At 48.5% G+C, this 15,690-nt stretch overlaps 1 protein-coding gene across 1 annotated transcript in view; it reads left to right on the forward strand.

Annotated features, from left to right (window-relative positions):
• Positions 1–522: 522 nt before the first annotated feature.
• Positions 523–15,690, forward strand: part of LOC136942615 (polypeptide N-acetylgalactosaminyltransferase 18-like) — a 34,690-nt gene continuing 19,522 nt past the window's right edge. Inside the window, exon 1 of the mRNA XM_067235609.1 lies at positions 523–763. Coding sequence (XP_067091710.1) covers positions 526–763 — 238 coding nt within the window. The 5' untranslated portion in view covers positions 523–525. The remainder of the gene's footprint in view (positions 764–15,690) is intronic.

Below are 15,690 nucleotides of genomic sequence, written 5' to 3' on the forward strand. Positions count from 1 at the left end.
TCTCTCCTTCAGACACACAACACAAACAGTCTGCGACACATGCAGGCACATACTGTACACACGCGTGCACTTGCAAGTGATTGGTTGCATGAAATAGAATGCAAACGTAAAGGCGTTAAAGCGACACTTTAAATCGGATTTGCCCAAGATTAAATAGCAGCGCTTTTTTTTCTTTTCTTTTTTTCTTTTTACCGCGAGAGCACGCCTCCTTCGCTCCGATTGGATTCTGTGACGCTCGGGAATGCACGAGTATTGCTTTCCAGAAGATTTCATTGCGCGTCTCTTTGATTACATTGTAGCGGCAGATTTCAGCCGGTGCGCTAGGAGGCAGCTTGATAGACTACAGCATAAGAGCACGAGCGCTATGTCTAAAGCTTCTGCCTCTGTCCCTCATTTGGAAAGCGCAAGCAGTAACTTCGATGCAATAACGACATTGGAGAAGTCGTTTAATATTTGAGTTTTTGTAGAAATATAACTGCGGTTGTGCGGCTGTGCACGCTCGGGACCGTATGGAGGGATGTCGCGATGGTTTATACAAGGAGAACCAAAACTTTGGTGTCAACATGCGTGATTCTAAGCGGCATGACTAACATCGTTTGTCTGCTCTATGTCGGCTGGATCACCAATTATATATCTAATGTAAACCCCAAAGTCCCCGAGTTGGAGCCGGAGAGAAAGTTTCAAGATGACAGCAAAGGAGAAACTCTGAAGATTATTGAGAGACTGGACCGACTTGAGAACGTGGTCAATCAGCATATCAAAGGTAAGCAATATTCGTATACAGTACTTGTCAAGCTTACATATTGCACACAGGGGCGCCGCTAGTGATTCTGGGCTCCCTGGCTAATTTGCACTCCGTGCCCCAAAATCTAAACCACACAGGAAAGTATGGGGATCTGCTGTGCCCCCTGTCTGACCAAGGCCATTTGAATCGTCTGGAATCTCACTGTGCCCTTGATTGCAGACGTTTTGCCAGATTGGAATTTCCCTTATGGCACCTGTAAAATGATAATTATAAAAATGTTGAGCTGTGCAAGGAGAAATTCATGTACATGTCACAACTGAATATCAATACCTTTTTTTAGGTGCATTTGTTTCTCTGTTCTATTTTGTCTAGCTTTCAAAACCAAAAAAAAAAAAACGGTTCAGGTATTTCCAATTAAAGCGTCTTCTTGGTAAAAAAATCGTATTAAGAACAGGCATGTTTAGAAATACCACATTTGTTATCTGGGATTCAAACCACTGTCACCCCCTCCCAAAGCTAGGCAGGAGGCTTACAGGCAGTCTGATCTCCCTACAAGAGTGTAGACACAAACCACCTCTGCTACACTTTGTAGGTCCAGCGGTAGCAAGCTGGAGCTCATGTAGAGGACGCGGTTGTGTTCGGTGTGACTGAGTGCTGCTGGGACTGTTGAGTGCGGCTCCACTCAGGACTGGTCGCTGTGGAGGTCAGAGTGATGATGTAGTGTGGGGGTCTGGGAGCGTGCCAAGGCCCAGACCGGAGCCAGGGGGTAAATTTAGCACCGGAGGCCTTGGCAGAGCCCCACATGGGGCTGCCTCGGTTCTCTATCTGCTGGATGGCATATTACATTACTAAACCTGGAGTGATGGGTTTATGAAGCCAGCAAAAGAAAGCTGTGGACAGAGGTGTGTGTGTGTGTGTGTGTGTGTGTGTGTGTGGGGGGTGGGTATTTCTTGGTGTGTTTGTGTGCGAGTGTGTGTGTGAATTTGTTGGTGTGTGTGTATGCAAGTGTGTGTGTGGGTGCATTTGTTGGTGTGTGTGTATGGGAGTGTGTGTGTGAATTTGTTGGTGTGTGTGTATGCGAGTGTGTGTGTGTGTGTGTGTGTGTGTGTGTAGGAGGAAACTGAGGAGATCACTTCACAGTCTGTAGGAGCCAGTGCCTCCCACCATCTCGTATCATATTACACATCCCGTGTTCAACTGTGTGAGGCTTTACATCAAACATACATGTTAACGTTATGTGTCATGCCAGGTCTTGCAGTAGTGAGTGGAGAACTTCTTAGCTGAAGGGGCTGCTTAACAGCTCTTGTATCTCCATTAAAATTTCAGTTCTCAGCTGAAGGAATGTCCCACACATTATTTTTGTCTTAAATGAAAGGGGAAGTGATGTACTGCTGTACACACAGACCTCCTCTCCTCCTCCTGTCCTCTCCTTCCCTTCACACTTTCAACCCCTCCTACCCCCTCCCCTCTCATGAGGTTCCTAATGGACTAACTAACTCTCTCTCTAGAGACCGACTCCATCCTCACACACACGCACACACACCTTCCTCAGTCCTCAAGGGCAGAGCCTCCAGCACCTGCCCATGCATACATCGTTCTCATTCATAACAAGGAAAGAGTGTGGGTGCCTGCAGAGTGTGTGTGGATGTGTCACCATGTTGACTGCCGGCTCACAGGAACTATTGTTTCTGACATGACACCTAACACTTTGTGACTATCTGAGCGACCGTGGTGTGCCATGTGGGAACCTGTCCCTTATCCCAGTCCCCTGTCTGTCTCCCGTCTCTCCTCTGTCTCTTATCCCTCCCCTATCCCCCGTCCAAGTCCCCAGTCCCCTACCCCAGTTGCTGTCTCCTGTCCCTCCACTATCCCCTTTCCCAGACCCCTGTTGCTGTCCCCTGTTCTGTGCTGTGGCTGGTGGAGGGGTGTTCTTGGTCTCTGGTGATGGTTCTGCCTGAGGCTAGTCAGCTGTTACTGACAGACCCAAGTGAGGCCTGGAACACAGATGCTGTTTCAGGTTGAGAGAAAGAGTCGCTGTGAATGTGTAGGTTTGCAGTTTTTCTTAACTTTTTTATATTCTGGCCTTCCTTTCATTCATCTCTCCTTCCTCCTATCCTTATTTACTACCCTCCCTCTTTGCCCCTCTCTCCCTCCCCCCAATTTTCCTGCTTTCCTTTTCTTTTGTGTATCTCTCCGTCCTTCTGTCCCTCCAACCTATTCTATTTCCCAGATCTATTAAAGCAATAAGTCCAGTTTCCATGCTTGTCTGAAGCGTCTGATTACATTGTCATCGGGTGAGAAAGACATGTCAGTGCTGCCGCTGGTCCAGGGGGGGGCTAGAGGAGAGACTATCAACTCTCCTCAGCTCTGGGCTCTTCTCAGGGACTCACCCAGGACCAGGTTTTAAACTCTAATCAGTAGAAAAACGTATAATGAAACTGACCACAAAACGCCTGATCCAGCCTGTTCAGGTCACCCTGGAAATGTGTATTCGGTCTGACCTATGACGATGCTGATTAATTTTTCATCTCAGCTCATAACCTTAGTCGCCAGGGTCAAATAGTCCCATTCAAATACTCCACTTACCGTAACCTAACCAAAATAGTAAGGAACCTTTGCGTATTCTCTCATTTTCTTAAGTACTGCCAACTGCGCCACGGTAGTTGACATTGTTGCAATGTACTGTACTGAATTGCCTACTGCTCATCACTGGCAGTAAAGGGGCTATTGAATGAATGAGTGAGTGAGTGAGTAGGTGAGTGAGTGAGTGGGTAGGTGAGAGTAATAGAAAGAGAGAGAAAAGAGAAAGGCATCTGATCTGGTATGGTTACTGTACCTCAATAAACAACTCCCATACACTTGTCAAAGCTGTATGAGCGAGATGAACCTAGAAGAATATTTTCCTTTGACTGACACCTCAGTCCCCCCAGTAATGATGTTGTAATAGTGTCCTAAACACTGCTGTCTTTGGGCTCCCTATAGACAGAGCAGTTTACCCAAGGAGCAAATCCTTAGAGGTCGTTTTTTTTTAAATTCTGTATTCTTGCTGTAAGCACAGTGATTCTTGGTGTGTGTGTATGTGTGTGTGTAATGGGGACAAAGCAGCTGATGTATTTTGTGCTGTGTGTGTGTGTGTGTGTGAGTAAGTAGGTGTGTGATGTGTGTGTGGCATGTTTGTAAGTAGGTGTGTGGTATGTGTGTGTGTGTGTCTACAGGGAGAGTAATGCTGCGTGGAGCAGAAAGAGAAGATTCATTTTCTTTTCCATTTCCTTCGACTGTCTGCTTGAAGGGACCAGCAGGGGTCTGAAACGTCTTGTCATGAGGCTCCCAACCACTTTGTACTTCCTCCACCAATTACGATAATACATTTTGGGTCATCCAATTATGTTGCTTTCACTCGACAATGAACAACTGCAGATTTGCCCCAGGTTGCTTGAAGCAAACTGACTGAATGGTGTTTTCCACACTGGAAATAATTGTACCGTACAATTCAGATTCCCAGTTCAATGGATGTCTGAATTAATAATTCAGCATACTGTACAACATACCCCGCCTTTTATTTTCCACTGCAGCTATAGTTAACTAAAAAGCTACTTTACTTTCTACTTGGAATCAACGGGTCTGTACATGGATGGAAAATTGGAGTGTGAGGCAGTCCAGTGTTGTGTATTAATCAGTTCTACAGAGTCTGCCTGGTTTGCAGCTCTTCGCTACACAGATCAGTGTAATTATAACAATTCTGTCTCTGACACTTATGCGTGGTCTAACTCAAAACCATTGCCTAGTGGTTTGGGAGATTATTACGATACATTTTGCTCTCTGCGTGTGTCCGTGTGTGTCTGCCTGTGTTGTGCATAGACAACATCTACTCCTCATCATGTTGAGGTTCTGACTGATGACCTTCATGCTTGACCTTGAGAAACTTAGAGAGTATTAAAGAGGTTATGGGTTCACTGTGAGAGCCGGTTCAGAGCTGGATGCTTCACTCATCTCCCACATCTGCACTACCATCAGCTTCAGCAGGAGATGCAGTTCTCTCTCATGGAGGAAATACCTTGTTCCGACCTTGTACTAGATGTTGTTAGTCAGTGTGTTACTATTAACGTTCCCATTGCTACAAGGTCAACATTGTCTTGTTTTGAACCAGATATAATTGCGTTTAATGTTGTGGTACCGACATTAAACGACAATAGACCTTGGGCCCTATTTTAACAATCTGAAACGGAAGTATCAAACGCGAAACGCAAGTAACTTTGTGGGCGGGACTACGGCGCTGTTGTCGTTATACCGGCGGGATAAATGACACTTGCGTCTGACGCAAATCTAAAATTGGTTGGTCTGAAGTAGCTACGTTACTCTGTTGTGGTTTGGGCATAACGTGCAATAAACCAATCAGCGCATCATCCCCGTGCATTCCCTTTAAGAGCAGGCGCACTTGTTCCATGCCGGATTGCTATTATAATGGCAGATTTGCCAGGCGCACGCCAGGAGCCGTTCACAGCTGAGGAGACCGACGTTCTTGTCAGGGCCGTAAAAGATTGAGAAGTGACATTGTATGGGGATGGTAGAAGAAACCCACCCAAATTAGCTTTGGTTAAACAGGCGTGGGTGTAAATTACATTTACATTTATTAATTTAGCAGACACTTTTATCCAAAGGGACTTCCAAGAGAGAGATTTACAAAAAGTGCATAGGTCAATGATCATAAACAACTAGATAGCCAAAAAAAACATTGCGGGAAGCCAAAACATGAGAATACATTGTGATAAGCAACCAAGTGCCAATGGGAAGAAATTGCCACAATTGTTAAAAATCAAGTTCACATACATAGAGATTTCTCATGAAAATCTTTTTAATCATTGACATGAAAGAAATGTAACACTATGGAACGCAGAGTTAGTCAAAATTAAATAAATAAATAGTTATATAAATACATACATAAATAAATATGGCATTTATTGATGTCGGTAAATGGATTCAGCTATATAATTATATAATGCTATATTTATATATTTATTGCCATCTTTTTAAATTTCAGAATTTATTTCATAGACATATTTATTTATGTATGTATTTATCTATTTATTTACCTATTTAGTTATTTATTTAATTTTGACTAACTCGGCATTCCATATAACACAGCCATACAATAAATCAAAACAATGTAAGGCAGCTTCGCAGGAAGAAGACCCTGGCCTCGCCAGCAGTGCGCACCGTCCAAGCATGCGCCTTTAAAGGTGACATGACATGAAAACTTCACTTTAGGAGGTTATTTAACATTAATATGAGTTCCCCTAGCCTGCCTTTGGTCCCCCAGTGGCTAGAAATTTCGATAGGTGTAAACCAAGCCCTGGGTATTCTTCTCCGCCTTTCAGAAAATGAAAGCTCAATTGCTCTGTTTGAAAAACCTCCTCTTTGTTACTTGGACAAGTTAACTAACGCTATATCATTTTGTAGCTTTACTGTTTATTGTTACCTAGCTTGCGACCCTTAGAATGTGGCTGTAACATTAGCTCTGCAGCTAACAGCTGAGTTACTGTCGCTAATGTAAAGGTAGATAGCATCAAGTATGTGTGTGAATACACATGCTGTAACGTGAGTGTTGTACACTTCTTTGTTATTTGGATAACCGTTCTGCTGTTGGTGTTATGGCGCGCGCGATATCCGCCTTTCCCCTCATTGAAATGACTGAGTGTGTACCTCTGCAAACCAGGGTTATCAGATGAGAATGGGCAAATTTGAGGCATCTTACAGCAACAGGGCTACAGCCATTGCGATACATCCATTGTAAACATTAGCGCATGGTGCCGCCCCTCCGCTCCTCATTAGCATTTAAAGCTACAGACACCAAAACAGCGCGTTCTGAGGAAAGCTCCTTGTGGAACTGCTAGTAGTGGCTGTAATTCTGCACCAAGGCTGAATTTCGGGAAAGAGACTTCTGATACAGTATTAGGGGACCACTAAGGCCTATATAAAAGCATCCAAAAACAGCATGTCATGTCACCTTTAAAATAACATCTGAATAATGCGCCACTGACTTTAGACTACGTTTTTCCTGGTCTGTGGCGGAATTGTTTTCTGAAACTGCAAAATAGCACCAGGGAACGTTTGCGCTGGAACACGCGTCCTTTTTTCGCTGAACCACCCCCGGCAGCGCAAGTTCATTCCCTAATTTACCGACGTGCGTCTGTGGAGGGAAAAGTCTGCTGTGCGCCGGGTGCAAGATAGGAATGATACATGCGTCGGTGTACAAAGTCAATTGCGCTGGGTGCAAGATAGGGCCCTTCGAATTTCTATTGCTGAGGCTACTGAACGAGAATGAACTTCCTAATAAAGTAAACATCAAGCTGATGGCTGTCTTGGTGCCTGAAGGGTTCATAGGTCAGGCTGGCCTGTCATGTGATCGGCAGTCCTGCCGATGTTTGAAGGAAGCTCTCTTGTGAGTTGAATTTCACACAAGATTAGGCTTAGAGAAATCTGTCCAGGCGATATGAATGAACACGGTAGGAGAGCTTCACCAGACTGTGCCCCTCAGCCCGTCAACTGTCTGGGTGTGTGTGTGTGTGTGTGTGTGTGTGTGTGTGTGTGTGTGAGAGAGAGATATGCCCCTCTAGTGATGGCCCCAGCTTGTCAACTGTGAAGTGTCTGCTTCACTAGATGAGGACAGGAGCTGTTTTGACAGAAGGATGGGGTTGTGAACCATTGAAGAGTCCTTTGAAGATGTGGTTTCTCTGTTCCTCAGTGAAAACCTACATTATACAGGTGACTTAATAAAAACTGTCTCTGTGTTTTAAGTGGATATGCTAATGGAACAGACAAAAGGTTAGGGGAGTAGTGGGCATATTGAGATTCAAACGTATTTTAGGTGGGCGTGGATTTTCAGCTTTAAAGTGTTTTTCTATCTCCCCTTCTCGCTTTCATTTTCTTTCCCTCTCTCCTCTCTTTCTCTCTCCACTCTATCCCTTTCTCTCTTACACTTTCTCTCACTCTCTTTTCCCTCTCTCTCTCTCTCTCTCTCTCTCTCTCTCTCTCTCTCTCTCTCTCTCTCTCTCTCTCTCTCTCTCTCTCTCTCTCTCTCTCTCTCTCTCTCTCTCATACATGCTATTCTGTGCTCCCCTGGGATGTGAAGAGGGGTTAAATCTGTGAGCTGTCTGTCCATCTGTGCAGTCCAGATTATTGACCCTAATCCTAATCCCCCTGTAGAGGGACAAACATTTCCCCCTGGCCTCCTGCTTCTCACAGATCCTGTGCTCCAGCAGCATGCTCAGCCCTCGTCCTGCAGGCTCGTGAGCGCGAGCAGAGCGTGACGCACTGCCAGTGCTGTGGTCTCCCCTCAGTGTTGCCATGTAAATAGTGTTTCTGTGCCCTGAACATACTCAGGGATTGCAGGCAGACAGAGATAGACAGGCAGACAGGCAAGAAGGCAGGCAGACCAGACCAGACAGATAAACAGACAGATAGATAAAGGTCACCGTAGGTCGTATTCAGCCTGGGGCTTCAGAGATGCATGTGACTCTCTCCCCTTCAGATGCGACCTTAGAAGACCCCCACAAAGCAAACTGCAAGATGGGATCCAGGGCTCACCTGGATCAGGGGTCTTTAAATGCTGGAGCAGGCTCTCTCTGGCTCTGCTCTCACTCTCTGGCACACACACACGTACACACACACACTCCTGCAGACACACACACACTCACACAGACATATGCTCAATCTCACACACACACACACACACACACACACACACACACACACACACACACACACACACACACACACACACACACACACACACACACCCACATCCGTAGATTATTCTCTCTCTCTCTGGCAGTATGACTCATGTATGAAGGTGCTTCAATATGCTCACTCTGTGCTGTTCTCCTCTGTCTGAAGAAGTATCCATCATCACTAGTACGCTTTGGATTTCATCTTTCCAAAATACACTGTCCATCCCTCCATCTGTCTGTCTGTCGGTCTGTCTGTCTTTGTATTCCTGTCTGAATGTCCGTTTGTCTGTCTTCCTGTCTGAGTGTCTAACCAGCTGGACTGGAAATTTGCCACTTAATGACCATACCTGCATCCCCAGGCCTCCCTTCTCCTCAGGGGGCTGCGTGCTGCCATCTGCCCAGCCTTGGGCTTCTCTCCCTGGGGGTGGAACAGCTGGGAGGCCCCCTTCGTTTGGTGAACCACAAAACGTATCTTCTTCGACTGGATGTCACCTCTTTTAGTATGCCCTCTCTTGCACAATACCTGCATTTTAACTATGCATTTATCAACATAATGATGGTTTGCTTTGTTATACGTGTACGCCACTTAAACGAACAAACACGCACCCACACACAGTAGCAACCACACAGGTCCTCCAACTGTGTGCACTCAAAGACCTGATGTGGTAGTTGACTGCTGCATCGCAACAGCCTACGCGTGTGGGCATGTGGACGAATCAGATTCACCACAAACAGACTTTGACTCAGAGTGAACCCCCTGTGTCACCCACAGGTTGGCATCAGCGCCAACTTTCCCCCCTGGCGTTCGTGAGACGGGGCGAAGGCATTCGTCTTGAAGATAGAGAGAAGTAACATAGAAGGACACGCGGAGAGAGCGATTAGGAACGAGAAGAAAACCAAGACCGAACGACAAAGAATGTCGCATGTGTGTGCGTGTGAGCGCGCGTGTACTCGAGTGTGTGCGTGTGCGTGTGCGAGAGAGAATTCAGCGAGAGCAGAGGAACGTGTGAAAGTCTTGATTGTCTTCGAGGCACTACAGACTGGAGATGATTGATAGAATGGGAACTTTGGGGGATCTCAGACTGTGCTCTGCTCTGTTCTCTCTCCTGCGTGGTGCGGCTGTGACTGAGGGGGCTGACTGAGGGGGGAGAGGGGAGAGGATTGAGGGGCGAGGAGAGAAGGGGGAGCAGAAGAGAGAGGAGGGGTTAGGAGAGAGTGGTAAAGAGAGGGCAGAAGAGGCTAGGGAAGAGGGGGAGGGGGCCAGGGAGAGGAGGGAAGAGGGGGATGAGTAGAGGGCAGAGGAGAGAGGGGTAGGAAGGCTCCAGGGTTCAAACCCCCTCTGACGAGTGGGGGCGTCTCCCTTTGATGACATCAGAGACTCAGACACCCCCGTATCCCAACCTAGTGCTGCGTCTCTGAGCATCTCCACAGTTCTGCTGGAGGAACACACGCCTCCCCCATACACTGCTCCGCTCGGAGGACGACTGGAAGTGGAGCGCTTCACTGCATGATATCACAACTGGAGGTACACGCCAAATATTGCCCATGTACAATGTCAGTCCCTGCTGATTTCACAGCTTAGGTTATGTAAATGCTTTTATAAAACATTAACACTAGTCAACAGAGAGATTATGGGTGACAGGGTAATAAATATGACCCCCCTCTCCCATTGGCATGCTGCCAAGTCCTCTACTGGGTCCTTCTGACTGGACACTGGTCAGGCCAGGACAGCCTGTGGCCAGTGGACAGCCCAGAGATGCTGCTTAGTTAATGTAGCACTCTGCCCCAGCTTCAACCCCAGCCCCAGCCTCACGCCCCAGCCTCACGCTCCAGCCCCAGCCTCACGCTCCAGCCCCAGCCTCACTCTTCTGTCCAAGCCTCACTTTTCAGCCCCAGCCTCACTCTTCTGCCCAAGCCGCACTTTTCAGCCCCAGCCTCACTCATCAGTCTCCAGCCCCAGCCTTAACCCCAGCCCAACCCTAGCCCTTGCCTCAGACCCAGCCCTTGCCTTAGCCCCAGCCCCACTCTCAACCATAAACTTCTGATCATGAGGCCCCCTCCCCATCTCCCAGCTTCCCAGCTAAGAGCCCTCATCTCCCCAGAGAGCCTCAAATACATTAATAAAATATGTTCCTTCTGGATATGAGAGTGGGCTGTCTGTTCCCATGTGTCTCCGTGCTGGGGAGCCGGGGGGTGAGAGAAAAGGGTAGTGAGGGCAGGGGGGGTGAGGGAGGTGAGGGAGGTGAGAGAGGTGAGGGAGGGGGGTGAGGGCAGGGGGGATGAGGGAGGTGAGAGAGGGGGGTGAGGGCAGGGGGGATGAGGGAGGTGAGAGAGGGGGGTGAGGGCAGGGGGGGTGAGGGAGGCGTTGTGAGGACTGGGAGGGGTTGAGGGCTGGGGAATGAGTGCTTGGGGGATGAGGGCAGGGATAGAGCATAGTGAGGGCAGGGGGGTGTGTGGGGAGGTGAGGGCAGGGGTAGAGCATAGTGAGGGCAGGGCGGGGTGTGGGGGGGTGAGGGCAGGGGTAGAGCATAGTGAGGGCAGGGGGGTGAGGGTGTGTGGGGGGGTGAGGGCAGGGGTAGAGCATAGTGAGGGCAGGGGGTTGGGGGGGGGGTGGTTTAAATCTTTCCTCCCTGGATGAAATGTGACAGGAATGAAGGAAGAAGAATAAGACATTGTGGGAAAGAGGAGATGAAAGGAGAGATGAAAGAGAGAATGGTTCAAGCTACGGAGAAAAGGCAGGAGATTACGTGCGGGGAAACTGCTGTAGACGGCTAATGGACGTTCAAGTAAAAAAACGTTTGCCTTGAAACGTTTGTGTTCAAAAGTGCTGGTGTTGAGATGATTTGAGATCATTTTCAGATCATCTGAATGTGAACAGGGACAGCCACGTGCAGGCTGTTAAAACCACTGCTTCCGATCCAAACATGAGTGAATGTTCGGTTAACAGTTGGATAAATGCACTGTACTGTAGCAGCTGTCACCCATTTCAAAGGAAGAATTTCATCAATAGCTTTTGATGGCTATCCAAGAGCAGTTCCAAAACTCCCTGTTGTTATAATAGACCTTGACCAGTCCTCTTAACAACCCACTCTCTCAGTCAGCACAGCACTGGAAAACCTAGATCTGCTATAAGTGTTCTCCCTACTGACATCTTAGACAACATACTACTAGAAACAACATATGAATTTACAGTTCTACTAAACCTTCTAAAATATTTGCTTATTTTCCTCACCTCTCAGTAAGCGATTGAACCTGTTTGTTGTCGTCACCTGCCTCAAGGCTCTCTGCTGAAAACATCATTGCATTTGTGGAATTAATGTGATGTTATAGTTGGGACAGTGTTATAGTTTCACCTTGTGAAAGACCTTGGTACAAACCAGAACTGTGCACTTCTAGTCCTGGATTATCATCTGGATCAACCTTCCATCCTCCCTCCATCACCCCCTTCCATCTCTCCCCATCCTCCCTCCATAACCCCCTCCTATCTCTCCCCATCCTCCCTCCATCACCCCCCTCCTCCTATCTCTCCCCATCCTCCCTCCATCACCCCCCTCCTCCTATCTCTCCCCATCCTCCCTCCATCACCCCCCTCCCATCTCTCCCCATCCTCCCTCCATCACCCCTCCCATCTCTCCCCATCCTCCCTCCATCACCCCCCTCCTCCTATCTCTCCCCATCCTCCCTCCAGCACCCCCTTCTACATCACCCCCTCCTATCTCTCCCCATCCTCCCTCCATCACCCCCTCCTATCTCTCCCCATCCTCCCTCCATCACCCCCTCCTATCTCTCCCCATCCTCCCTCAATCACCCCCTCCTATCTCTCCCCATCCTCCCTCCAGCACCCCCTCCTATCTCTCCCCATCCTCCCTCAATCACCCCCTCCTATCTCTCCCCATCCTCCCTCCATCACCCCCTCCTATCTCTCCCCATCCTCCCTCCATCACCCCCTCCTATCTCTCCCCATCCTCCCTCCATCACCCCCTCCTATCTCTCCCCATCCTCCCTCCATCACCCCCCTCCTCCTATCTCTCCCCATCCTCCCTCCATCACCCCCCTCCTCCTATCTCTCCCCATCCTCCCTCCATCACCCCCCTCCCATCTCTCCCCATCCTCCCTCCATCACCCCCCTCCCATCTCTCCCCATCCTCCCTCCATCACCCCTCCCATCTCTCCCCATCCTCCCTCCATCACCCCCCTCCTCCTATCTCTCCCCATCCTCCCTCCAGCACCCCCTTCTACATCACCCCCTCCTATCTCTACCCATCCTCCCTCCATCACCCCCTCCTATCTCTCCCCATCCTCCCTCCATCACCCCCTCCTATCTCTCCCCATACTCCCTCCAGCACCCCCTCCTATCTCTCCCCATCCTCCCTCCAGCACCCCCTCCTATCTCTCCCCATCCTCCCTCCATCACGCCCTCCTATCTCTCCTCATCTCTCCATCACTGTCGGAGAAATTAGGAATGTAACGTTTTATACTGAACAATACTGGTGCTAAGCATTACTTATCAGCAGAAAGGAGAACCCCCCCAAATGAACTCTGGGTAAACTAGGCTTACGTAAACAGGTTGACCCAGGCTGACCATTACTGTATAAGAGATGCCATAAATATGCTTAGCCTTATCGGTACTGAGTGCACGAGCGCGATACCTCTGGGATCGATCACCTTGACAGCTGATACGCAGGGGAGGGGACGTACCACCAATATGTTTAAATGGTCTTACATGAAGACTCGAGAACCAGACAACTTTGTGTTGCGATCAGATTTGTCTCCTTGCCGGCAAGCATTAAACTATTGTACTTTCTTTGAATCCTACGACTCTGTGCATTACTTGATAAAGACATTATCTTAACAATTACCCCCCCCCCCCCCCCATCGCAGTCTCTGGATCTCCACCAGACTGGGTGCCCGGCAGTACAGTAGCAGCTTGTTCTCAGCCTGCAGTCTGCCAGCTTAGGATCTCGACTGCCTTAAACGGCTCTATTAATAGTTGGAGAGGATGCAGGCAGGTGCAGGTTGGACTGCGGCAAGTGTTTGGTGCAAAAGCATCAGTGAAAACACTTCTCCATTCTCCCACAGCTGTGGGCTAATTGGCCCCATTGAGGACAAGTACAGGGTGTTTTTCTGTCTTCCGGCTGGAGGGGCTGTGTGCCGATCTCTCTCCCACTGCACAGGCCCTGCTGTGCAGCTGCAGAGCCAACGAGGGGTGTGGGGGGGGGACTGCAAATGCCTTGTTCTGGGGAGAGAGAGGAGGGGGCGGGAAAAATTTTTCCAATCTGTTTTTGTGAATAGCTAAAGTCCACAACATCCTGAAAGGGAAGCTCTGGTTAAGGGATTGAGGGCCAGGTTGTTTTTGACAAGTGAGAAGACCATTTGCATAGAAGGCGATCTCCGCTCCTCAACCCGTTCAAAGATAGAAAACACTGTGCCCTGAAAGCCTGGAACGTGGTGCTTAAAATGCTTAATTTTTTTTAACAAATACAAACTTTGCTTGAAGGCACCACAAAAATAGTAACCCATCTTCGTTAACTGTAAACCAGCTTACAGTATCCATTAGCAGTTTTATAATAACAAGGAAGAAAATGGAGAGGAACGCAGAGTATTTGACTTTCTCTTGCATCTCTCTTGTAACCTTTTGTTTTTAAGTCATGAAGACATCATTTTAAGGGAAAAGAAACAGTAGAAACCGTAACTTGATTCGATCCGAAATAGCCTAAGGCCTCCGCATCGCAGTGAACGGTCAGGACATTCTGCAGCATTCATGCCCAGATGCAGCTCGAATGAACAAGACTTCGATTTCACTGAGGTAAAGATTACTTAGCAGTCGTATATGTGTGGTGTGCAGTGTGTTTGCGTGTGTGTGTGGTGCGTGCAGTGTGTGTGTGGTGTGTGTTATCCTATAAGTGTGATGTGTGTGTGTTTGGCCTCCTGACAGGTCTGGTGTGTCATCATGGATAGTGATGTAGTCCTAGCTGGGTTCAGTCTGGTGTGTGTATGGTGTGTGTGTCTGTGTGTGCATGATGGTAGTGATGTAGTCGTACCGAGGGGGAGATCCAGGCCTCACGCAGCCGGTTCTAAAGAGGAATTGTTATTGAGAGGGATGCAGAATGGAGGACAGGAAAGTAGAGTAGAGCAACTGGTCTGGGATTTGATCCCATGTTCTGTAGACAAACAGGGATATTACCACAGGAACCAGGCTAATACAAACCATTTAACTGACCTGAGACGTAACGATTTGGAACATTGAGGAGATAATTGTGTTTTTAACAGACAAGCCCAATAGAGTTCTTTCAGTCTGCTTCATGGATCACCTGAACAGCTGAGCACCTGCCTTGTTAAGGGGGGGGGGAAGGGGTAGGTCTCATATACCTGTTTGGGGGGGGCTATCTAGGAGGGGAGGGTGGCGGGACTAGAGGTCTTATCTACCTATGTGGGAGGGGAGGGGGGCGGGACTAGAGGTCTTATCTACCTATGTGGGAGGGGAGGGGGGCGGGACTAGAGGTCTTATCTACCTATGTGGGAGGGGAGGGGGGCGGGACTAGAGGTCTTATCTACCTATGTGGGAGGGGGGCGGGACTAGAGGTCTTATCTACTTATCTGGTAGGAGTAGAGGTCTCTGGGGGGTGGACCTCCAGTGTCTGATAGAGGCTCTTTATTCATGCAGGGGTGGGGAGGGGGAGGGGTGAGCGTGTTGGTGGTGGCGGCGGGGTGAGGGGATGTGGGGGCACAAAACCATCTGTTCCACTGATGATTACATTAATCATGTTTGAGATGATGCAGGAGGCCGTGAGCTCTTTAGAACCAGGAACCATTCCAGCGGACGGATGAACACCCCGCCTCGCTCTCAGCATTCTACTTGAGGTTAGCTTCATACGCCTTCCTGGACTGCACCTGGGTGGGCAAGGCTTCCTGCAGCCAGGACAATTCCGCTGGTTCATTTCGAGGCGAGGCAAGCTTATATAACCAATACTCCCAGAAGCTCTTTGGGGTATTTGAAGATGTACTCAGAGTGGAAATTAAGTTTTGATTGATTTTAGAGGAAGTCTATTTGACTTGGAACACACGTCACCCCGCCGCCTCCCCCCCAGCCCCCAACTCCTTTCCAAATTGCCTTTTGTAAAAGGGCAGAAATTGTAAGAAAGAGGAGGAATGGGGGGTTGGCCTTTTTCTGAGCACAGATGAGATTTTTTCTCTGTCAAATCAGGTCCCTACAGCGTA

This window comes from Osmerus mordax, chromosome 4, assembly GCF_038355195.1.
Source record: "Osmerus mordax isolate fOsmMor3 chromosome 4, fOsmMor3.pri, whole genome shotgun sequence".
Classification (NCBI taxonomy): Eukaryota; Metazoa; Chordata; class Actinopteri; order Osmeriformes; family Osmeridae; genus Osmerus; species Osmerus mordax.